This window comes from Adiantum capillus-veneris, chromosome 11 (assembly GCF_014529385.1).
Source record: "Adiantum capillus-veneris isolate H3 chromosome 11, ASM1452938v2, whole genome shotgun sequence".
Taxonomy (NCBI): Eukaryota; Viridiplantae; Streptophyta; class Polypodiopsida; order Polypodiales; family Pteridaceae; genus Adiantum; species Adiantum capillus-veneris.
Window position 1 is genome coordinate 140,010,011 of NC_140941.1, and position 25,205 is coordinate 140,035,215.

General features: G+C 48.1%; 1 protein-coding gene across 1 annotated transcript in view; it reads left to right on the forward strand.

The window, feature by feature from the left end:
• Positions 1-25,205, forward strand: part of LOC147448117 (uncharacterized) — a 70,807-nt gene that overhangs the window by 18,724 nt on the left and 26,878 nt on the right. The window contains exons 5-6 of the mRNA XM_086523980.1: positions 22,197-22,283; positions 23,403-23,551. Of these exons, the coding sequence (XP_086380106.1) occupies positions 22,197-22,283; positions 23,403-23,551 (236 nt within the window). The remainder of the gene's footprint in view (positions 1-22,196; positions 22,284-23,402; positions 23,552-25,205) is intronic.

Consider the following 25,205-nt stretch of genomic DNA (forward strand, 5'->3'; position numbering starts at 1 on the left):
CACCTATTGCGTGGGGATACTGACTGTGAAGCGTCCTAGTACAGTTATGTTGCCGAAATCGGGCCAGAACAGGTGTTTCTTAGGCTAGATTGTGCGGGGCAGCTTGTAGGAGATCACAGGTTTTATTCCCTCTGTTAAAGAATAAAGAAATACCGAAAGGGGCGCCAATTTTGGGGCCAACAGGTTGTCGGCGTCTGCTCGGAGCATTCTAGCTTCCGAGCCGTGTGTGTATTTAGGTGTTAATCCCCGTTGCAGGTAACCTTTGCAAAGTACTCTGTGTGTGTCTAAAGTAAAGAATTTCGGGTGAAAGCCAACGCCTACCGCCCCACGGGCCGGTTTCAAATACTATCAAGAACAAGTTTCCTATTCCAAGGATTGATGATATTCTTGACTGTTTAGAGGGTGCTGCAATTTTTAGCTGGATAGACCTTAAGAGTGGGTACCATCAGGTTCGTATAAGGCCAAAGGATGTGCATAAGACTATGTTTAGAACGAAGTTTGGTCTTTATGAGTTCCAAGTGATGCCATTTGGTCTTACAAATGCTCCTGCTACGTTCAATAGGATGATGGACCGGATTTTCTACTCGCACCAAAGTTTGTTGGCACATTCTTTGATGACATGATAGTCTATTTGAAGAATGAAGAAGAGCATAGGGCGTCACTTGACCGTTGCGTTCGAAGAGCTGCGTAGTCACAGGTTACTTGTCAATCCTAAGAAAAATGAATTCTTCTGGGAAGAGATCCACTTTCTGGGCCACATAGTGTCAAAGGATGGTGTCCAAATGGATCCCGCAAAGGTTGAAGCATGGTCAAACTTAAAGATTGTGCACAATGTTTGAAGCTTCTCGGGATTGTGCTCATACTATAGAAGGTTTATCAGGAATTTGGCAGAGATAGCTTCACCTCTTCATGCTTTGCAAAAGAAAGAGGTCACTTTTAGATGGACCCTAAAAGAGATTTCAGCTTTCAGTCAGTCTCTAAAAGGAAAAGTTGACTACAGATCCCGTGATTGTTTTACCAGATCTTGGGAAGTCATTTGTGGTCCAGTGTGACGCTTGTGGCAACAGCATTGGAGCAGTGCTAATGCAAGATAGTCGGGTAGTAGCTTATGAGAGCAGAATCTTGCAAGGGCTATGCAAATCTATGAGAAAGAGCTACTGTTATTCATGCGCTCTCTAGTTGGAAGCACTACCTATAAGGTGTTGATTTTGTTGTCAAGACAGACCATCAGATCATGCGATACTTCTTGACACATTCAAAGTTATCCGAAAAGCATATATGATGGGCAAACATTCTTTCTATGTTCCACCTCCAGATTATGCATGTGGAAGGCAAGAAGAATGTGGTGGCTGATGCGTCATCAAGGAAGCCACAAATTTCAGCTGTGTCAATTCCTTATCATCATGAGCTTGATGACATGAAGGAACAATATGCTTCTGATGAAGATTTTGCAAAGATCTTTTAACAGTTGCAAGATGGGCAACGCCATGAGCACTACCTCTTCAAGGATGGTTTTATGATGATGCATGGCAGACTTTGTGTCACCAGACCATTGCAACATAGGGTCATGGTAGAAAGTCATGTCACACCGTATGCAGGGCATCGTGGTATTGATGCGACAGTTAAAGCGGTAGAGACATTTTTTTATTGGCTTACTTTGAGGAGAGATGTGGATGCCTTCATGCGAGCATGGGTGATTTGCCAAAAGGTCAAGTTTGACAGGCAAAAGGCACCAAAGCTATTAAGCCATGGGAATGTGAGAGTAGCAGCGGAAAGAGTGAGCCACGGGCGTAAAAAACGTTGGAGGGAGAGAGAGAGAGAAAACACAAGTGCTTTGCAAATGGTGCTCTCAATACACAATCTGAATGACTACAAGACTCTAAGTATTCTATTTATAGAATCTTAGGTTGAGGTAGGGCAAAAATGTGTAACTGGTGCAAAAAACATAAAAGCCCAAAAATGGCTAAAAATGTGTGCGCTCAGCTAGCTCAAAAAATGACCAGCCAGACACGTGCTAAAAAGTGTCCGCCCATGCAATCTACATGATGTGCGATGGGTGGCCAACCCGGGACAATCACTAGCCGTACAAAATGGCGAAGCAACGGTGGTGTAACTCTAACACCCCTTCTCAGCACCGGATGCTGAGACAACACAGATGAGTCGAAGGTGAGAAGCCAAAGTCCGCTGAGGTACAGCCTTCGTGAAGATGTCTGCTGCATTGTCCGCTGTAGGAACATACTCTAAATGAAGATCTCCAGCCAAAACCTGCTCTCGAACATAGTGGTACTGCACATCAATGTGCTTAGTCCGAGCGTGAAAGATAGGGTTCTTGGCAATAGCAATGCAACTCTGATTGTCGCACAAAAGACAAGTCGTAGCAGTCTGGGGAAAACACAACTCTCCCAGTAATCTCCGTAGCCATATGGCCTCACAAGCAGCATAGCAAGCTGCTTTGTACTCCGCCTCTGTAGAAGATAGTGCAACGGTGGGTTGCCGCTTACTGCTCCATGAAATGGGTCCCGAGCCGAGTGTGAAAACTACTCCTGTAGTAGAGCGCCGAGTATTTGGATTTCCTGCCCAATCTGAATCGCACCAACCAAGTAATGTGCAACCCTTGGAGCGACCGTAGAACACACCATGGTCCAAGGTGCCGCTGATGTACCGCAAAGTACGCTGGGCACACTGCCAATGTCGCTGACGAGGTCGGGTGTTGAAGGAACCGAGGACAGAAACTGTGTAACAAATGTCTTGTCGGGAATAAGTCAACCATACGACGAGGCAGCCAACAACATTCCTGTATTGCTCCAAGCCAATCTGTGGGGAAGGATTGTGAAACGATACGTTCTCTCCGGGCTCGAGAGGAGTGCCAATCCGTATGCAGCCTGTCATCTGGAATCTCTCCAGGATAGCATTCGCATGCTTGCGCTGAGAAAAGAAGATGCCGTTTGGTGTCTGAAAAATCTGGAATCCAAGAAAATATTGAAGAAGCCCAAGATCAGTCATCTCGAAATGCGTCTCCATAGCTTTCATGATCAATTTGGTCCTGCTGGTCCAAGAGCGTGTGAAAATGAGATCGTCCACGTAGACAATCACTATTGCAACCAAAGAGCCATCAGAGACAACATAACAGTTGGAATTTGATGAGGTACACCGTAACCCCAACTTCACGAGAAACTGGTAAGGTGTGAGGTACCACTGTCTTCCAGCCTGCTTCAGGTCATACAATTCTTTCCACAACTGATAGACCCAATCCTCCTTGCCTGGTATACAAAACCCAGGTGGTTGCTCCACATAAACTTCTTTATCCAAATCTCCATTCAGAAACGCACTTTTGACATCCATCTGGAAGATAGACCAACCAAAGTTGGATGCGAGAGCAAACACTGTGTGTATGGTAGTCATGCGAGCGGTGGGAGCAAAGGTCTCGTCAAAGTCCACGCTTGATCGCTGTGTTTGTAGAGGGAACCATTGACCTTGTACTTTGTCTTGAAAATCCATTTCGTAGAAACCACCTTCCGCTTGTTGGGCTTGGGAACCAAAGTCCAGGTTTTATTCCGCTCGATAGCGTCCATCTCTGTCTGCATGGCACGCTTCCAGCAATCATGCTGGAGTGCTTCCTCCATCGAGGAAGGCTCAACTGGTGAAGCTTGAATCTGAGACATGAGTGCAAAGTTCACGAACTCTACGCCATCATAAACTAGCCTTTTCTTGAGGCATGCAGAATGTCGAGGCTGTCCAGGGTTTGGCGAGTCTGGTAACTTCGTGACTCAGAGGAAGAAACCGTAGAGTAGAGCTAACCAGGAACTAACTTCTCCTTGCTAGGTGGGACCGCCTCCACCCAAGGAGAACCATCATCCACATCAGAATCGGAATCTGACATGGCATGATCGGGTGAAGTAATTGACTGCGGTGTAGAGGGAACAGGAACAGGAACAGGGATAGGATCAGGTGTAGGAGGTGGACGAGGAGGAGGTAGGGAAGGTATAGGCTTGGATGCTGCCCCCTCTGCAGGTGTGCTGAAGAGCTCCATGAAAGTCACATCACGGCTAACTGTGGTGGTCTTGGCGTCGGGATCATAAAGTTGATATCCGTCACACTCTCGTGAATAGTCCAGGCAGATGAGCTTCTTCGCCTTGAAGTCTAACTTCTGTCGCTTCTCCTTTGGCACATGGACAAAGGCCGGACACCCAAAAACTCGAAAGTGTGAGACCGAGGGCTTGCGCCGGTAGTATGCCTGATAAGGAGTCATGTCCTACAAAGCATGGGTAGGAGAACGGTTCTGGATGTAAACCGCCGTGTTGCACGCCTTTGCCCAGTAAACCCGGGGCAAAGAAGCATGCGCAAGCATCGCATGAGCCATCTCCATGATAGTCCGATTCTTCCGCTCAACAACTCCGTTTTGGGAAGGAGTGTAAGGAGTAGTCAGCTGGTGCTGGATGTCCTCTGACTTGCACCACTGTGCAAAGTCCTTTGAGGTGAACTCACCCCCTCTGTATGAGCGAATACGTTTGACGTGCAAGTCCTCCTTTTCAACCATCGTCTTCCAATTTCGAACGAAATTGAAAGCTTCCGACTTGAGCTTTAGGAACCAAGCCCAAGTGTACCTGCTGAAATCATCCACAAGCACAAGCAAAAACTGTGAGCCAGAAAATGAAGAAGTGCTCATCGGTCACATAGATCAATGTGAACTAGTGCGAGTGGTGCCGAAGCTCTATTGGATGCCTGCTTCGGAAAGGCAACCCTGTGTTGCTTGCCCAACTGGCAAGCCTCGTATACGCCTGATGAGGAGCGTATTGTTGGTAAACCCTCCACCATAGAGGTCCTAGCAGTCTGTTGAAGCTGTTGATAACATAGGTGTCCAAATCGTGCATGCCATAGAGAAGAAGACTCCGTGGTTCTAGACAGAAGAGTAGTGAGGCAGTATAGGGAACTGAAACCGGCCTGTAGGGCGGTAGACGTTAGCTTTCACCCGATTCTTTAACACTTGAGTATACGACACAAAGCAATGACTTAAAAGGAACCTATAACTGAGACTGGAATTACACTTCAAAACAAAAGCACGGCCAGGAAGCTAGAATGCTCCCAAGCAAAGAGTGACACCTGTAGGCCCCAAAGGTTGGCGCCCCTTTCGGTATTTCTTTATTACTCTTCACGAATGAGGAATAAGCTACAAAACCCAAGTCCTTGAGACTTTCATGTACATCCAGCTAGATGGCACCTGTGCAGGCAAAATTTTGGCAGCATAACGGCCCCAAAACTTGCCCTGGACAGTTTCCCAAGCTCCTACTCGTTTCTAATATCATAAACCCCCTGTTTCCTGCGCAAAAACAGTAATTACAGCACGCTGTAATTACTGGTTTTTCCTCTGTTTTCAGCCCTAAACAGCCCCTGAACTGTCGTCTAACAGTGGGGCACTGTTCCCAATGCTCCCGGCATCATGACGGCTGCAAAACAATCCAATTTCAGCGAATACGCAGCACTGAAAATGCACCTTTGTGGTGATGTTATCACCCTCACCGGTGCCTGCTTTGGTGTAGCAGTTAGCTACACCCGTTCCTGTTCAGAGAGGCTCTTGCCTCGGCATAGAAGCATAAATCCCCACAGTTGTACATTGGTCAAATGAGAAGCCCACTAGAGGGGCATAACATAACTGCTCGTAGGGGAGAGATAGAGCAGTGCGTAGCGTGTAGGGCATCACTCCTGGCATTGCACTGTACATAAGAGGGAAAGAAAGCACTCCATAGCTCTTAACCTGTGACTGAGAACTCCAAAATGAGCCTCCCAGCTATAAATTCAGCGCTACCTTCTCTTCTTGCATGAGGAAAGTGCACAGAAAATGTGCCACTTGGCACAATTACACGCATTTTTCCGTTTCGGGGTTGCCGCCTAAAAATCTCCCGACCGGTTGCCCAGTTGACTTCGCGACAGAGTGATAAAATGTTTCCCTTGTCATTCCAGAGCTAATGACGCGAACACTTTTTTTGGTCCAAAATAGCAGTTCCCTAAATTTCAGGAGATGCTTCCATGGCACTCACACGGGTCGTCTGACCATCAATCACCATTGGAACCTCATCGAAAAATGCAATGTCGGCTAGCTATCAAGTGATTTATATTCGTAGCCCCACCGTGGCTAACCTTAATCCATTTGTCCAACTTTAGTGCTCACTGGCGGTCTGGCCTTGACTCTCACTATCCGCCTCACACCATGCAACTCGGGCATTGGCATTTCCAGAGGGGTGCCTTAAAACAAGTCAAATAAAATTTCCCCCAAAAAGAAATCAACAAGTAAAGTTAGTTGCCACAGACTCGTGACAGGAACCATCGCGCTCACCGCCGCGTGCAGGGATAGTACCTGTCATTGAATCAGAAATGGTGACTATGCTACTCCCAAAGTGTATGTTAGCTCCCTGAGAGTCCAAACTCGACCCAGAGAGGAGGTTGAAGTCCATGTTCGGAACGTAAAGCGCCTCTACTAAACTGAACTTCGGGTCTGAGGTAAAACGAAAGAGGGTAATCTGGCCTGTGCTAAACACTGGAATCTCATGGTTGTCACCCATAGTGACGTTCTGCCTGTGAGTTTCCCTGAGAGAGCTAAACCATGACTGTTGGGGAGTCATGTGAGTGGTGGCTCCAATGTCAACAACCCAAGTACCTGACTGCAATGTAGCAAGAGCGTGGTCCATCGTCGTGACAAGAGCGGTCCCCGCCGTCTCGTGAGAGGCTACAACTGCAGTCAAGGCTGTCTGTTTCTCCCTGTTGGCCTCGTCTCGCTTCTTCTTTCTGCATTCTGATTCTCTGTGCCCTTTCTTGTGGCAATGGTAACATTCGATGTCCTTGTTCTTCTTCTTCTTTTTACCTTAACCTTTCTTGTTACCTCCTTGAGCTATCAAAGCTCCTTCTGCATCAACAGCACCTCCAGCTCGAAAAGTGGAGTGCCCCTCAATCTGTCTAAGGGAAGGGAGAATCTTGTCCCAAGTGGGAAAAGAGGTACGTCCAGGTGTGAGCAAACTTTGAAAATAGGGATCAAAGCGTGGGGGAAGCTTGAATAGTAAGAGGCCAGCCATGCGTGCCGAGGTGGTGTGGTCTCCGGCAGAAACAAGGTCGTCCCAGAGTTCCCGCATGCGGCGGGTCAACCCATCAAGTGAGTTGAAATCCTTGAACTGGAGGTTGTACAACTTCCATTCAAGTGTGATCTGTCTGGCAAACGAGGTCTCCTCAAACTGGTCAAGAATCCGTCTCCACAATGGATGTGCATGCTCTTCTTTGGAAACTTCCTTCCTGATGTGATCCGAGAGGTTCATCATAAGAAAGGTGAAGACTCGTATGTCCCGATCCACCCACTCGTCGATTTGGGCCTGAATGGCGGTGGGAAGGGAAGGTTGAGTAGCCGAATGGGTGAAATCATTCAACCATTCCCAGAGTCGATGGTAGGCAATAATTGTGCGGACTCGTGTCCTCCACACAGAATAGTTGTGTAAATCCAGCTTTCTCCTTAGCAAACTGGGTGAGGGCGTAATTGTTGGATGTAGCGTTGGCAGATGCCGACGTAGTCGCAGAAGTGGAAGTGGCCCCCTTTTGGGACTGTTGTTGTTGTCCCTTCTGCTTCGGAGTCGACATGTTGCGTGCCCAGAGAGAAGTCCCAAAGGTAGATATTTAAGATCGCAAGTTGTCGATGAAGGTACCGTTCCCAAGGCTGTAGCAATCCAAGATAACCACACAGACAACCAATGGATGGTGTCGTGACGAGCAAGGGATGGTTCAACCGCACAAGAGGTAAAAATTCAGCGTGCTGTCCGCCCAAAAAACGCTGCAGAGGGTGCTGAAAATGCTGCTGTAATAGAGATTTCAGCGCGCCTGTACGCCACCGGTTGGTGCTGGAGCGTCGCAGAGTATCAGAGGAGAGGGTTCTCGCACTTTTCAGCCATCGAGGTGCTGAAAACAGAGAAAAAAACAGCAAGTAATAAGTATCGAAAATGGTGCTAAGGTGTAGATCTGCAAGTTCCAGGGAGTGTAGAAGACTCCTGGGTGTTCCTTGGCCGCTCCCGTAGGTGCACAAGATCAGCGTTTTGTGTAAAACGCCGCAAATCACCAAAAACGCCAACAAAACACAGAAAAACGCAGCAAGATCTACAAATCGCAGATCTGTCCAAAAACGCTAGGTGTTACAAAAACGCTAGCAGATGTTTGGTGCCGGTTTGGTGCGATTCTGCTGCAAGAGGGAAGCGCTAGGGAGAGGGATGCAGATCAAGGCCGCAAGTGCAAAAACGTTGCTGTTCTTGCAAAAAACGCTAGGGCTGAAAAACGCTGATCAGCGTTTTGGAGTTCTGCTACGGTGGAAACCGGCAGAAGTGCTAGCGCTAGCCTTAGGAGGAGAGGTCGATGCAGATTCTCTGCTTCTTGGCGACTGATACCATGTGAGAATGAGCAGCGGAAAGAGTGCGAGCCACGCGCGCCGAAAACGCTGGAGGGAGAGAGAGAGAGAGAAAACACAAGTGCTCTGCAAATGATGCTCTCAATACACAATCTGAATGACTACAAGACCCTAAGCATTCTATTAATACAATCTTAGGTTGAGGTAGGGCAAAAATGTGTAACTGGTGCAAAAAACATAAAAGCCCAAAAATGGCTAAAAATGTGTGCACCCAGCCAGGCTGAGAAAATGACCGGTCGGACACGTGCTCAAAAGTGTCCGCCCATGCAATCTACATGATGTGCAATGGGTGGCCAACCTGGGACAATCACTAGCTGTACAAAATGGCGAAGCAACGGTGGTGTAACTCTAACATGGAAAGCATTGCTATGGATTTTATCTTTGATCTTCCAAGAACGCTGACAAGAAATGATGGTATATGGACAATTATTTGCAGGTTCAGCAAGTAGGTCCGTTTTATTCTTGTCAAGAAGAAGAAATCTGACTACGAATAGACTCACAAAAGTGCCAGATCACTGCTAATCTAGACTTGACTGAACTGACTGAACCGTGATGTGGTGTAGCTTGTCCACGGACACATAGGGTTGGGATGTGTCACGTGACATCCCCTCCTTTTCAAAGTGAGGTACTGGTACCGAACTGTATGGTGTCGAGGGAGATCGCCAACAGCATCCGGAATCCTGGAAGGGACTCTTCGCCGGCCCACTCTAATGTGTGGGTCGTGCGGTACTTGAACTTCATAAAGGTCTGCAACGCTTGCTTCTTTGGGCTGCGCTGAAAGCGACTCAAAGTTTTCTGTGGCTCCTTGAATGCTTCAACTTCGTCGAGTATCCTACTTCTTTCGTCTTCAAGAATTTCCATGGCTGAAAATTCCTCAAACCATCTCCAACACAAAACCATGAACATACCCATTCCATGTAAAGTGAAGGAAAAAAATCTTGTCTTCTCTAAAGACTGTGTATGCAATGTCGATGAACATAGAGACGGAGTGACAAACCGTTCATCAAACACATGCAAACAATGAGGTTGAATCTTTTTTGTTTGATCGAAATCAATCAACTGTGGCAAATCACAATGGAAATGCCCATGCTTGGTGCTCATACTATCATGTGCTCTTTCGGAAACTGTGTCATGCCAAGGAAGAGACATGGAATGTGACTTCCTGAGATACAAACTTTTCAGCTTTTCATGAACAATCCGCATACATTCGTGCTCATCCATGAGAGAAACGTGTTCAACATACAATATGTCATGCCTAGGAAAAGGGATCAGATAACGATGTTGACTAAAATACAGGAAACCTTCATGAATGAAACGCTCGAACAATGCGTGCGTATCAATCATGCGAACACATAATACTTCCTGTGATGGTGCTTTGGACCAAGGCTCGAGAGCCAAGATCGGTTCTTTGGGATCTATCGAATCTTCTTGTGGGGGATCTATGGACCTTGACTCGAAAGCCAAGATCGATTCTTGGTGATTGATCGAATCTACAACGAGGTTAGCTTCGCTAGGAAAAGCATCCACTAACACATCATCCTTGTGAACAATCACATCATCTTCATGTAACTCATCATGCTTGTGAGAAATCACATCTTGATCATGCAAATCATCATGTTTGTCCTTATCAATCAAATCATCATGCTTGTCATTGTCATCCAAATCATTATGCAAATCATTGGCATCCAAATCATCATGCTTATCATTGTCATTCAAATCATCATCATGCTTCACACAATCATGCAAATCTTGTGTATCATGCTTTGGAGGAGAGACGGAGAGAGTCTCCTTTTCCCGATCTTGTTGTATCTGTGCCTGCATTCGAGAAAAGAGTCGCAACATCTCTTGCCTTATTGCTTTGTTCTCGCGATCTAGGGCTGCCATTCTTTTTGTGTAGTTACGCTCTATGGCTGCCATGTCTTCTTCGTAGGCTTTTCTTTCTGCTTCTCGTTCGGCATCTCTTGCTTTTTCTTCTAACTTCTTGTCCATCATCCTCTTGTTGAAAGCCTCCATAGGAGTTAGTGCAATCCTTATCGTAGATGGAAAATGGGGAGGGTCGGAAAAACCTCCCGGGGGGGGAAAATTCTTCTTCGCCTCTCTCATGCTCATCACCTCCAAGGGAAGTATCCATTCCGCTTCGAGGGATGATCATTCTGCAATCGTGGGTTCTTAAGTTCACGAAGAACTTGGGTTCTTGAGGGTCTTGGGTTCTTAAGTTCACGAGGAACTTGGGTTCTTGGGGGTCTTGGTTTCTTAAGTTCACGAGGAACTTGGGTTCTTGGGGGTCTTGAGGTTCTTGAGGTGTTCTTTCGCTTGCAAATCGCGTTGGAGAAGGATCTTCTCGTCACCTGAGTTCTACTCTTTTCTGCGGGCGCACCCCTTGTCTGCCTTGCGCTCACACCAAGGTTGCTTTTTTCCCACCTCACGTCGATTGGCCGGCCGCTAAGTGCACGGTCCGCTCCCAATGAGTGAAAAGAGACACAAGGGGAGGCTGGACAAGCCCTTCTTTATTGGGATTCTTGTCACTCTTCAACAAAACACGATTAGGAATCGACACGCCCAAGCGAACTTGGGTTTGCGCGACCGCAACAAGCAAAAAAAATTCTTGTGGTTCTTTCCTTGAGTAATGCAGAACACTTCCAAAGCTCTGATACCAATGTAAGGTGCAACGGAATGAATGTTGTGTTTTCTCAAGATTAGTGATCTTTATTGCTCAAGGTTCCTTTTAGTTCTTTAGGGAAAGAGAGAGCTTTCCGTCTTATGGAGAGTGCTATGATCACGAACAAAGTGAGTGGATATTGTGCGTGCAAGTGAATGAGACTGAGAGAAGGAGAGAGAAGAGATACGACACCTGAGAGGTTGTAAAACCCTCCTCTGAAGGCCCCACTCTCGTCGGCGAGAGTGGTCTACTTTGATTGCACAAAGGTGTACAATGCTTATGCAATGGACTGATGCAACTTGGACTATGCCGACGACGACGACGACTTGATGGCTGGAATCTGAGATCTTCTAATCGCTGAATTTCGGGACTGTTTCGGTGGCTGAAAATGGCTGTTTTGGCTGCGTTTCCTTGGGCTAAAGATGGGGGAACTTCTGCAACCTTTCTGGGGCTGATCTGGTACTTTGCTAAAGGCTGAATCTGTGTGTATCTGCGGCGGTTAGGGGCTGAAATAAAGAACGCTGACCTGCTGGCTTTTCCCTTGCCAAAACGCTTGGCTATATGCTAGAAGAACGCTGATCTGCAGCAGTTGAAAAACGCCAGGCATAGCAGCTTTGATGGCGATACTGTGGGAGAAGGAAAGCGCCAGGGGATGGGACTTGATGCTGGGGATCTGCTGTGGTAGAAAACGCCAACGGAAGTGAGTGGTTGGTGATGGTGATCTGCTGGGGGTGCTGAGGGGGGGTATTGCTGAGAAGTTGCCTGTTGAGCGGGAAGCTCCTGCTGCGTCTTCTGCCAAAGACAGAATGTTCTTGTCATAGCGAAGAACCACGGGAGGTGCTCCTTAGACTCTGAGAGAGAGTGTGTTTTCTTTCCTACTAACTTGTGGATCATAATCCTTAATCCACTTGATGCCAAAAATCATATCACATCCTTGAGAGGAGAAACCACAAACTTACGATGAAAACCGACATTTTGAACTAAAGATTGTCACATTAGGACACTTATGTGTGAAAGAAGAGTGCATGCCATGAGCAAATCCAGAGATCACAATGGGATCTATTGGAAAAGCTTCTAAACGTGCGCTCTTCACGAGAGTCACTAATCACATCATCCATACTACCTGAATCAAACAAGATTACAATGCGTTGACTATTCACATGACTAAAACTCTTAATGAGAGACTCATCTACATGATCATTAGAAACTTGGGACACATCAATGTTCTCACTGATTGTGTTAACAGACGATGTGGATTCTGTGGGTTCTTTAGGTGCTTTTTTAGGACAAACTCTTTTTATGTGACCTTTAGTGTGACATTTTGTGGGTTCTTTAGGTGCTTTTTAAGGACAAACTCTTTTTATGTGACCTTTAGTGTGACATTCAAAACATTTTTCTTCCTTTCCATATTCGATGCGTTCTTCAAGACTTAACGAACCTGCTATTGTTCCTTGAGTAGATTTTTAATCAGGTGTCAACTTAGGGGTTTCTTGAGTTTTAGCCTTTCCTTTACTCTCACTATGAGGTGAAGAGTGCTGTGCTCTAGGTGTAGAAGAAGATTGAGAAGAGGAAGAATTACCGTTGTTCTTACCATTCGGTTGGGTCTGAGGGGTACTTGACTTGTTTTGCTTCGGCTTACCTTTGTTGTGCTTTATTTCTTGTGCTAGAGCGATTCTGACGACGTCATTGTAGTCCGTAGGGTCGAAGACTTGCACATCAAACTTGATGTACTCGTCCAGCCCGAAAAGAAAACCTCCTTGTGATCCTCATCCGATTTTCGCAATTGAACGCCAATCTGTAAAATACGGTTAGAAAGAGACATAACATGAATGCCATTTTGCTTAAGGTTGCGACAATCTTCTTTTTAACCGAGCAAGGTACTGCGGTGGCATAAAATGAGCCTTGAGCTTGTCTTGGAAGTCGACCCAACTGAGAGAGAAGGGTACGCCATCCGCGGCATGCTCAAGATGCTGGGCCAACTGTGACTCTTACGAAGCTTGATATCAATTAATGGCATCACCCGCTAGGTACATGAAAACAGTCCAAACTTTGCTGTTGTTGGTTTGTTTGTTAGTCGCAAAGTAAGCATTGAATTGATGCAACCAAGAATGAATCACAGAAACATCCATCTTACCATCATACTTAATGAACGTCAACTTCTCAGTGACTGGATTGTTGGAGTCGTCGTCTCATCTATGTTACGTGATGACTAGCCGGCCTCCTTGAGTGGCTTGGTCTTCGGGGGGAGTACTTGTAGGATCACCTTCTGCATGCGTTGGTCCCTCTACGCCTCTCGCTCTAACTCCATAGCCGCTCGCTTTTCTTCGGCTGCTATGCGTTGAGCCTCGCGTGCTTGCTCACGCTTGAGCTCCATAGCTGCCGTTCTTTCTTCAGCTGCCATGCGCTGAGCTTCGCCTGCTTGCTCATGCTCAAGCTCCATAGCTGCCCTTCGTTCTTCAAGGTCTCTATCCATGGCAGCACGCTGAGCCTCTTGTTGTAGCATCATCTCCATCATCAACTTGACCAAAGTCTCCATAGGGTTTGGTGCAATTCATGGCGTAGATGGGGATGGGGGATGATCGGGGAACAATCCCCTTGGTGTAGAGACTTCTTCTCCTCCAACTCCACTCTCATTACCTTCACATGAAGTATCCATTCCGCTTCTGGTGATGACCATGCACTGAATACTTGGGTACTTGGGGTATTTGGGTTCTTGGGGTACTTGGGTACTTGGGGTTGTTCGGTACTTGGGTTCTTGGTACTTGGGTACATGGGGTTCTTGGTACTTGGTACTTGGTACTGCTTACAATCTGCGTTTAAGAAGGCTTTCCTCTTACCCAGGTTCAAACTCCTTCTTGCCGATGCACCCCTTGGTGGCCTTGCGCTCACACCAAGGTTGGTTTTCCCTACATCACGTCGATTGGCCTGCAAGTATACCGAGAACCTTTGGGTCATGTTTAGGATCATCAATATGAATAGAAGAAGCACCGGGCATTTTGGAAAGAATCAGGGAACATCTTTGGCGGAGTGTGCAGCAGCCCTCTTCCCTGTAGGGTGCCCTCTTTGCCATCAGCCTGCCAAGTAATTACCCCCTTCCACCCTGATCGTGGACCTTCCCCTCCCCCCTCAGCTCAATGGCAGCCCTGTTTGGGTCACCGAAAGTCAGTAGACAACTGCGCTCTGGCTGTGCTTTTGCTTTCCCAGACTCTCAAAGGGCCTTATCTGCTGGGCCCTTGCGTGTCAAGCAAAAGAAGTCAATACTGTCACATCTCAATCAATCTAGATTGTAAGGTGAAATTACGATAACGAGGAGCAATTTATTTAGAGGCACTTTGCAGGGTCGCATGAGGTGGCAGTGGTAGGTGACCATCGGCATAGTGCCTGCCACCTGGCACTCAAAATGCAAACTGAAGATAAACATTTTTGAGACCTAGGTAATCCATGTGAAAGCAGGTCATAGGCTGAGAGATCTAGGAGGAGAGAAGCAAAGAAGAGGAGGCGACAGAGGCAAACAAAGGCTCCTCCAGTTAGACACTTCTACAGGCATAGGGATCCTCCATAGGATCCATCTCTTCAGGCTTCTTCATCAGCAGGGTTACCACCTGCCTCTTTTGAGCCCGATAGGGCTCCTGGGGATTTGTTGTACCTTCATGCATTTTAGATAGAGATGATATTCCTCTTGCTGTGCTCATAGCAGAGTACAAGGAGAATTTTCCACCTCTTGGATTATAGGAAAATGTATATGTTAGAAGATGTGAGAGACTTTTTTGAAAACCAAGTAGTCTTGGTTCTTTTTGTATCTCATGAACCTTATGAGGATCACATCTGTGTGGTGATCGCGATGCTTTGTAAATTTATCTCGAGATTGTGCCCTTGAGGTGTTTATATCAATAAGAAGATTTTTCCTTGTTAGAAAATAAACCCATGTGAAAGCACCTATCATTGGTTAATGATCCCTGAACGTTGGGCTCGCTGCTGCTCCCACACCCCCCCCCCCCCCCCCCCCCCCCCCCCTCCCCGCCATCATTCTCCTCTCCCCCCCTCCGGCCTCGCGCTGCGCGCTGCCCCCCGCCTGCCCCTACCTGCGCGCTGTCCCAGTCCTGCGCGCTGCTTTGCTTGCGCCCAGCCAGCGAGCTGTCCAGCCCGCTCCCCCACACCACCCTCTACTAGCCAGAATTCCCCCCTCTCGTTCGCTGCCCGCTGCCCCCACACACTTTGCCCTCCATCTACACACGCCCCCTCCTTTGCGCACCTTTAGCCACCCCCCCCCCCCGAAGGCCTCACTTGTTCAGCCCTGCAGTGGAGTTCTCGTTTGGACTCTACTCGTCGAGTTCTCAGGTGTTAGTCTTCACGCTCTCCCATTTCCTACACAGCAGCAGACACAAATGGAGGCTCATGCTTCGCCCTAGAGGGACTCTTCAGAAGCCCCCTCGTCCGACCCAGCTGAGCCCACCATCCGACTTGCTCTTTCACCGACAGAGCAAGCGAGCCTCGCAGCAGAGGTGGAGCGCCTTCAGGCGACCTCCGTCATCTGCAAGATTCTCGGCTCTAGACCCAGTAGAGGGGAGCTGCATGATCTTCTCCAGGCCCGCCTTCTCGTAGAGGTGGGCAAGATCTTGAACGTTCAAATCCTTGGACGAGGCTACTATCAGATCGAGTTTGAGACCTCCGAGATGGCGTCCAAGGTCATTGCTAGGAGCCCCTTGACCATCTGAGCAGTTCGAGCCCACTGTCGACAGTGGAGACATGGTTTTGACCCTGCTTCATATGTTCTGGTAGAGGAGGCAGACATTCCCATCTCCGTGTGCTTTCCTGGTTTGCGGAGGGAGTACCTACCACTTTTGTCCACGATAGGCTCAACGATTGGGACTGTCCTGGAGACACCTCGCACGGCAGCCTCAGTAGCTGCCAAGGCAGCCAACATTCCCTCAGTTCGTGTTCTGGTTAGAGACACTCACACTCTCCCGAAGGTCGTCCTACTTCCTCGGGTGAGTGGGGGTTGGTTTAGATAGAGCGTGGTGTATTTGGGCCTCCTGAATCAGTGCTTCATTTGTCGACAGATGGGCCATCTTGCAAAGGCCTGTCTATGGAGGAGGCCCCGACCCCAGCCCCAGCCCCAGCCTGCAAGGGTTGGCCAGCAGCCACAGGCTGTGACACAGAGCACACATGCAGAGCCTGTAACAAACTGCTGACGTGTCAAAAGCCTAAAGAATGGAGCTAACTTACAGATGCCGGCTGAGGGGCCTAAACCCTAAGAAGAACAAGTAACAAAAGAAGTGTCACAAAGTGATGACGTGGTTGCCCGAGAGCAAAAACCCTAACCCTAATTTCTGCCAAAAACCCTAACTGCTGAAACCCTAATTCTGGAAACCCTAACCCTAAAACCTGCAAACCCTAATTCTGCTGTCAGAAACCCTAAAACCGCAGAAACCCTAACCCTAACCCTAAGGGCAGATTTTCGTTTTTTGCGCTGGCTGATGTGGCAGGCTGTATGGATTTCCGTGGTTTACGCTGGCAGTTTTTGGCTTTGCTTTTGGACAAGAAGCTTTTGAGTTTTAAAGGCTTTTTACTGTAACTGCTTTTCAGGCCAAGGGCCTTTAAATATGAGGCTAGGGCTCATTGTCTGGCATGCTTCCTGGAGAAGGTGCAGAGTATGGAAACCCTAACCCTAAAACCTGCAAACCCTAATTCTGTTGACAGAAACCCTAAAACCGCAGAAACCCTAACCCTAACCCTAAGGGCAGATTTCCGTTTTTTGCGCTGGTTGATGATGTGGCAGGCTGTACGGATTTCCGTGGTTTACGCTGGCAGTTTTTGGCTTTGCTTTTGGACAAGAAGCTTTTGAGTTTTAAAGGCTTTTTACTGTAACTGCTTTTCAGGCCAAGGGCCTTTAAATATGAGGCTAGGGCTCATTGTCTGGCATGCTTCCTGGAGAAGGTGCAGAGTATGGAGTACCGGCTTGTACTGTGTTGATGCAATATAAAGCAATACCGAAAGGGGGGCCAAGGTTTGGGGCCAATACTCTCTGGGGTGGAATTCCGCCACTTCGTGTCGCGTGTCGTCTCTCTCTCTCTTTCAGTTCAGTTGTTAATGAAGTGCTAAAAGTCTGTTCAGTTTGTTCTTTTTCTACTGGCACGTGGTGCCCATCTTGTGACAGAGCCACCCTCCGAGCCTGGGGGTCCAGCGGAGGAGGGATGGCAGCAGGTTCGTGGTCGACGACGGCAGGGGCCACAACGACAGCCTGGCACTCACAGTGGTCCTCAGGCGCTTGACCAACAGCAGTGGGTTCCCACGGGGAACCGATTTGGTCCTCTTGAGCAGGACGAGGTCCCTGCTCCTGCCCCCATCACCGCCTCTCCTCCTTGCCCCTCTCCTCCCCCGCCTCCCCCTGCTCCTACACCTCCCCTCCCGCTCCAGCTCCATAGTCGACCCAGGGGGCAGGGCCATCCTCGGCTGCTAGGAGATCTCTTGGCAGCGCCTTTGCCACGAGTTGCTTGGCGAGAGAGGGACAGCCTTTCTTGCGACCCCCTCTACAGTACAGACGTCTCCCTTTGCAGCAGTCCCTCGTGGTCTGACGAGCTTCGACATTTGGCGTCGATGGGACTTCTTTGCCTACGACTTTACACGCTTTCTCGGCGACTCCTCATCAGACCTTGAGGCAGCCTGCTTCAGGGTTCATGTTCTGTTCCTTGCAGCTAGGGGGATAGAGGCCTTGGACTCAGCGGTTGGCTTCTCTTTTCCCCTTTGCGGCAGGGACTAGACTGAGTGGACTCTCGACTCATTGTTGGAGTGGCTCCAGAAACAGGCCCTAGAGTTCTCTCACCACATGGGAGACCTAGAAGTTACTGACATGCTTTAGACTTTGTGGCCATTGGCCAAGTTTGCTGTGACCCCTCCAGATGCAGCAGGATGTAGACACATTGTGGTTCACTTCTTTGTTGATACGCAGTGCCCGGCATGCTATGTACACATTCATGAGGACTCCTGGATAGAGGAGGTTGCTTTACGCATGGCTCCCTCTACTTGGGCTTGGGCCAGGCACTCTTTGCAGTCACGCCTATCTAGAGGACGCTTGGATGCGGATTACTCCCCATCCAAGCCAGCCTCGAAGATAACACGTTTAGCTGTTGCGGCAGCATTTGTTTTGCTCCCCATGAGGATTGTCTCATGGAACGAGCAGGGATTAGGTGGGCCCCGGTTTCAGCGTCAGAGGGGCTGACTGTGTCAGGAGCTTCAGCGTTGCCTTGTGGGAGGAGAGATTAGTCTCCTTATGCTACAGGAGCATCATCTGTGTGAGAGCCGCATTAGACGATGTGGTCAGCTCTTGCGTGGACGAGACGATACTTTTTGGTAAGCTGCTTTTGGACCTGGAGGCATCCAGGGTGGGGTATGTATGACTATTGCGGATTCTTTGTAGCAGGCCATTGTGGGCAGAGGGATTGTTGTGCCAGGCAGGGCTTAGTGGATCACTATGCAGCTTCAGGGTTGCCTTGTGGGCTTCCTGAACATATATGCGCCCAATGTGGCGAGTGCATGAGCAGAGTTCTGGTCACAGATTGTTGAGTCTTTGCCGCAGGCAGAGCAGTGGTGCATAGGGGGTGACTTCAACATGTTGGAGGACCCTTTTGACAGGATTAGTGGTAGCCATGCTATTGTGCATGGAGTTGAGCTTGCAGCTTGGGAGAGGTTTTGTATGACTGAGGGTTTCAGATGTGTGGCAGTACTCTAGCTTTGTGAGGCCCCTTGATAGCCTGGCCTTCTCCCGTTCGGACTGCAGAGTGGGAGGAGTGAATCTATCGCGGATAGATCGCTTCTACACTAGTGACCATTTCTGTGACTTGGGTGGGACAGTTGGCATTCTGGCAGGGACTCTTTTCTTCGACCATGCACCAGTGATCCTCACAGTGGTAGATAGGCAGAGGAGGGGGAGCACGATGCTTCACATCCTTGAGAGGGTCTTGCTGGACCTGCATTCAGAGAACGAGTAGAGGCTCTTTGGAGAGAGAGCTTGGACATGCACGATTCTCCTGCTGACAGAGTGGCCTCAGGACTAGCTCAGCTTAGTCGTTTCTTTCTCCAGGAGTCTTTGGCTGGCCTGGCTGCAGCGAGAGAGGAGGAGCAGTGTCTCAGACGGGGCGTTGCTTCCTTGCAAAGGATGTAGGAGCAGCATCCAGACAGTCCTTGGTTAAAGGAGCAGTTACAGCAGGCTCGCTAGGAGCTTGTTAGCACAGAGGAGCGGCGCCATGAGTTTGCTTTCCATCGACAGGCATCTCAGTGGACGTAGGTGGGTGACAGAGTGACTGGTGCTTTCTTCGAGGCAGTGGGACCTCGACATACATATGCCAAGGTCAGTCAGTTGAGGAGGCCCGATGGGTCAGTTGCTTCTGAGCTAGAGGACATGCGTGCAGTTGCTACTGACTTTTACCGTGAGTTACTGTCTGTAGAGCCTCAGTCAGAGCGTCAGGATGCATGTAGGGAGCAGGTGTGGGCACAGATACCTTGCCTTGTGACTGAGGAGATGCGTTAGAGGCTTGAGCTGTCACTTCAGCTTGAGGAGTTGCACACGGCTCTTAGTGCACTCCCCCATGGTAGCTGTCCAGGTGAGGATGGCTTGACTCCCAGTTTTTTCTTGGAGTCCTGGGACTTGCTTGGCCCAAATCTCTGTAGTGCTTTTCAGTGCATCTTGCACACAGGAGAGATGCCCGACAGCATGAGTGAGGATCTGATCTACCTCATTCCCAAGGAAGGCGGCTCCTTGGATGAGATTCGACACTGGCGCCCCATCATCATCCTCAACTCAGTCTACAAAATTCTTGCCAAGGCTCTGAGTTTGAGGATCGAGCCACTTCTAGAGAGCCTTATGCAGAGAGCCTTATGCATGGGACTCATACAGGTTTTGTCAAGGAGCGCAATATCCTTGACAACATCTTTACTTTTTGGGAGGCTTCTGCCCTAGCGCGGCTCCGTGGTGAGGATCTGGTGATTCTTCTTCTCGACTTTGAGAAGGCCTACGACAAAGTTGACCGGGACTTTCTGGAGGGCACTCTACGCAGGATGGGCTTCTCAGATGCTTGGATCAGAGGGTGTCAACTTTGTACAGACGGGCACACAGTCAGGTACTTTTGGCAGGAGGTAGAGGTGATCGTTTCATGCTTACACGTTCGGTTAGACAGGGCTGCCCTCTTGCCTCCTTCCTCTTTCTGTTCTATGCTGGGGCGATGAGCAGGTTTTTGGTGTCGCAGCAGGTTGGTTTACGGGGCTTAGCACTCCCTATTCGGGGAGATTAGCTACTGGACACTGAGTTTGCTGATGACTCAGCCTTGTACTTGGATGGCCAGGAGGCCAACCTTCACAAGTGTGAGCAAGCTCTAGAGACCTTCTGTTGTGCATCTGGCGCACTGATCAACTAGAGAAAGACAGTGGCTTTCTCGGTTGGTAGTGAGCTTCTCGGTTGGTAGTGCTCTTGTGCTCGATTGGATGCCATGTGAGGGGTTCAGGTGGATTCCCCCCGGGACTGCAGTTCCGTACTTGGGCTGTAAGGTTGGTTTGGACTTGTCTCCGGAGCAGCAGATTGCTCCCCCCTCCTGTTTGTCAGGAGGAACTTGTTACATTGGAGCCCAGGTGTCCCTTTCTTTCAGTACACTGTTCGACTGGGATGTCACATATTGGCGGCACAGAGAGAGGCTCGCCCTGCTGCAGCACCTCATTGGCAGGAGGAGGGTCTCACAGCTGAGTTCTTGGCAGCTTTTTGGGAGAGGTTGTGGGACTCCAGATAGCCGAGGCGATTCACTTTGTTTCAGTGGCTGGTCGCACACAGAGCTACAGCAGTTGGGAGCTGGCTTGTGCATAGTGGTCTCTCGACCGCATGTGCAGCTTGTGACCATCTTGTGGAGAGTCAGCGTCACTGTCTTTAGGACTGTCCTTTGGCACAGCAGGTGTGGCTTCGTGTTCTTCAGCTGATGCCTGCTCTTTCCACGGCTCGGCAGTACACTTGGGGGCTAGCTGCTTGGTCCACTCTCACGTGCCCGGCACTTCAGTTTGAGCTATCTTTTACCAGCAGGATGATAGTGATGCAGGGGGGGCGACCTACACTCCGGCCTGCCACAGAGCTTACTCCACAGGAGTGGTGCAGCGAGAGAGAGGAGTGCTGGGAGCTCATCAGTGGCCTGACACTCTGGTTCATCTAATGGGCCCGCTGCTTCCGCATCTTTGAGGCTTGCCTTGTACCAGCAGCAGAGACTGTTCACGATCTTTGGGCTAGAGCTGATCCACACTCTGAGAGGACAGCTCGAGAGACTCTAGGGAAACTCCGACCGCATGTGGGAGCGCAGAGAGGCTTTCCTTCGACTCTGCGTCCTGGGCCTTTTTTCACCATGGTCCAGGGTTTACTCAGATGGCACTACCGTCCACCTGTGTGGCTTTTCCCTCCTCCCATTTCTTGATTTAGCCTCATTGTATATATGGTGTTTTTTCATTGGGAGAGTCTCCATCATGGTTGTTGTAGCCCTCTCTTGAAGAGGTGGTTGTAGCTCTATGGGCAGTTCATTAACTAATAGAAGGATCTTTTTCTCTGGAAAAAGAAAAGCACCTATCATTGGCCTTCCGTTGCAATGAGAAGAGTGAGAGTTGGTTGATCCTAGTAGATGAAAGGTTGTATTGGTATCATCCCCTCTAGAATCTCCTTAAAAAAATAGCAGTCAAAGGTTAGGGTGGACAAGAGAGAAGCCAAAAAAGCAGTAACCTATGGAGTGATGTACATAAAACCTTAGAAAAGATGGGTGTTAAAACTTAAGGGTCTAACTCAAGAGCATATAGATGAAATCTCTTTGCAACAAAGTTTGATACTAATATAATGTGAAGTTCCAATGCTAGCAAATGCTAAAACACGTGAATTATGTCTTTGCAGTATTGTTTCAGCTTTTCTGTTGACAATCAAGTAAAGGTGATGTTTTGATAATAGTAAGGCCAGGGGCAAGGGGGACATGAAGCTGGCTGCTTCCCCTAGTGGAAGATGAAGAAGGCTAATTGCATGCCTTTACATGCCAACACACATTGTTTTTTTCTTCTTGTCCTGGTTGTCACAAATCTTCTGTTTTGTGCTTGCAGTTGCGTGATGGATCAATCCACAAAGGAACAGTCACATCAATGGAAGCAAATATAGAACGTTTTCCTTTGCACACTGATTCTATCAAGGTTTGTGACTCCGTAACTTGAGAATATCAAATCAAGGTGCACACATTGTGCACACGAGCACAAAAGAGAGAAACAGTGCTGTCATCAAGTTGCATGAACATGATCTTCTTCAATCGGTTTTAGGTGGAAGTTTTTGCACAATGGTTGTCAAGATGGCATTGCTTTAAAGTGCAGTAGTTGAACTCCAGATTTGAACATGTAGCTTATGAGGGTCTTCTATTTGCATGCATGGATGATGTGTCTTGGGGGGGGGGGGGCGCTCTGAGGTGATGCCTCGAGAAAGTACCTCTGCATCATTAAGAGAATGTGTGTTGATTAGGTGGAAGTTTTTGCACAATGGTTGCCAAGATGGCATTGCTTTAAAGTGCAGTAGTTGAACTCCAGATTTGAACAATGTAGCTTATGAGGGTCTTCTATTTGCATGCATGGATGATGTGTCTTTTGGGGGGGGGGGGGGGGGGGGGGGGGGCGGCGGGGCGCTCTGAGGTGATGCCTCGAGAAAGTACCCCTGCATCATTAAAAGAATGTGTGTTGTGCACACAGGTGATGGGAGCATGTTTCTGATATTTACCTTGTCCATATGTCAAGAAATTCACAGAGAGTAGCACCATGTGTCTGCGTATTGTATCTCAAACCAACATATAATGAGGGCTTGTTAGGTTTTACTCTTTGCAAATCTCATTTTTGGTAGACAAGAAATGTTAGAACATATGTATTGTCGGTGTTGTATGGCAGCAAGGGAAGGCCAAGACTGTTCGTCTCTCAGATCAATGTAGCTTATGAGGGTCTTCTATTTGCATGCATGGATGATGTGTCTTTTGGGGGGGGGGGGGGGGGGGGGGGGGGGGGGGGGGGGCGGGGCGCTCTGAGGTGATGCCTCGAGAAAGTACCCCTGCATCATTAAAAGAATGTGTGTTGTGCACACAGGTGATGGGAGCATGTTTCTGATATTTACCTTGTCCATATGTCAAGAAATTCACAGAGAGTAGCACCATGTGTCTGCGTATTGTATCTCAAACCAACATATAATGAGGGCTTGTTAGGTTTTACTCTTTGCAAATCTCATTTTTGGTAGACAAGAAATGTTAGAACATATGTATTGTCGGTGTTGTATGGCAGCAAGGGAAGGCCAAGACTGTTCGTCTCTCAGATTTTCCAGGGCACATGAAACTAAGAGCAAAGTTAGATGAGTATTTAAAAGAAGCGGGAGCAATTATTTTTCTTGTGGATGCAGCAGATTTCATACCAAATGTCCGAGCAAATGCAGAGTACGTGCAACATGTTCTTGTTTTAATTTTTCTTTGCAAAGTTTTCCATGCTCAAAAGGATTTTTGTATCACTAAGGGCTATTGTGATGACATAAATCTCGTTCAGAAAATGTTGAAGTGGCAGCAATGCTTTGCTAGTTTACTTTAGTTGGAAGACCTAAATGGCTCCTTAACTATCTAGATCCCGAAGCTCTACACTTTGACCTCTATATCAAATCACAAGATCTCTCTCTCTCTCTCTCTCTCTCTCTCTCTCTCTCTCTCTCTCTTTGTGTGTGTGTGTGTGTGACTATTTTAGCCAAACTGTAAAGCGAGAAAATGATTCAATAGAACAATTTTATTGTGCACGTATGAATCCTCTATGATAAGTATTGATCCAACTAATCTTTAATGGGAAACTTTCCGGTGCGGTGCCCATATAGGGAATTTCATGTACTTCAGTGAATGTTTAGCCTGACACAGTGTAGAGCGTGCCAGTACAAAGACATGGATAAAGATGGGCCCGAAGACTACAGAATGATTTTTTGTGTGTGTGCACGTGCGCGTGCGTGCACACACACACATGTACATATAATATGTATTCATATTTGTATAGGTATATGCACCTATTTACATGTACGCATTTGTGTGGGTCGGTGTGTGTGTCTCTCTATACATAGAGATGAAAAACACACACACACACACACACACACACACTAGTATACTGGTCATAACTCCATAAACCCCCCCCCCCCCCCCGCCCCCCCCCCCTCCCCATTTTTGCATAGTAGTGATACCCTTTTGCTATGCCAATAAAAACCGCCTTATAATGGGACATTACCCCCGCTTAAACAAAGCGTGAAGAAATGAGTGCTATCATCACATGGGGTAGGCGGCCCCTGTCCACTCTCTATCGCCCTCCCCAGGCGATGGCACTTGCAGGCTCGCGCAGTTGAGGGCGGCCAAATGCATTCATCCTACTGGCTCTGGGAGCGTGCACACCATCCTATATAAACTGAGGTGAGGGCATACTCTTGCCCTCACTTAGCCTTGGATTAGGTCTTTTTTTCTGCTTATTTTCGCCACTGTCTGAACGTGCTAAAGAAATGGAGCTTGCAGCTCAAGCAACACAGGTGTTATGTTCTACCTTACTACAAGTTTCGGTTTTGGTTTGTTTGTTGTTGCAATACTATGCATGGTTGGTAATTGGTGCCGTCTGATTTATACACTGTTTATTAGTCATAAGCATAAGAAGGACAAACTATTGAGCCATGGCATAAATGGCTTAGGACTTGAGACGATTTGTGGTTTTTCTGTTGAAGGGAATGCTTGCATAGAATGTGGGGGTCGTCACAGAATGGTGTAAATGGCTCTGTAAATAGCTGCTGCAGAACCCTAAATCCTTGCATAAATTGTTATATGTATGTGTGTTTATGTGTGTATATGTGTGTGTGAGTGTGATAGTTTGGCTTGGCCTGATGGCCGTTCTTAACATCTGCGACATCTAGACATGTATATTGCTTGACGGGGAACTGGTTTTTTGTCCCGACTGTGTAAATGGAGGCAACATTTGGTGATGGCCAATTGGTCGTTAGGCTTTGATTCTAGCCGTTGCAGGACCTTACAAAAACCGGCATAATGACTTGTTTTTTCGCAGTTTTAACTGGTTTTTTCT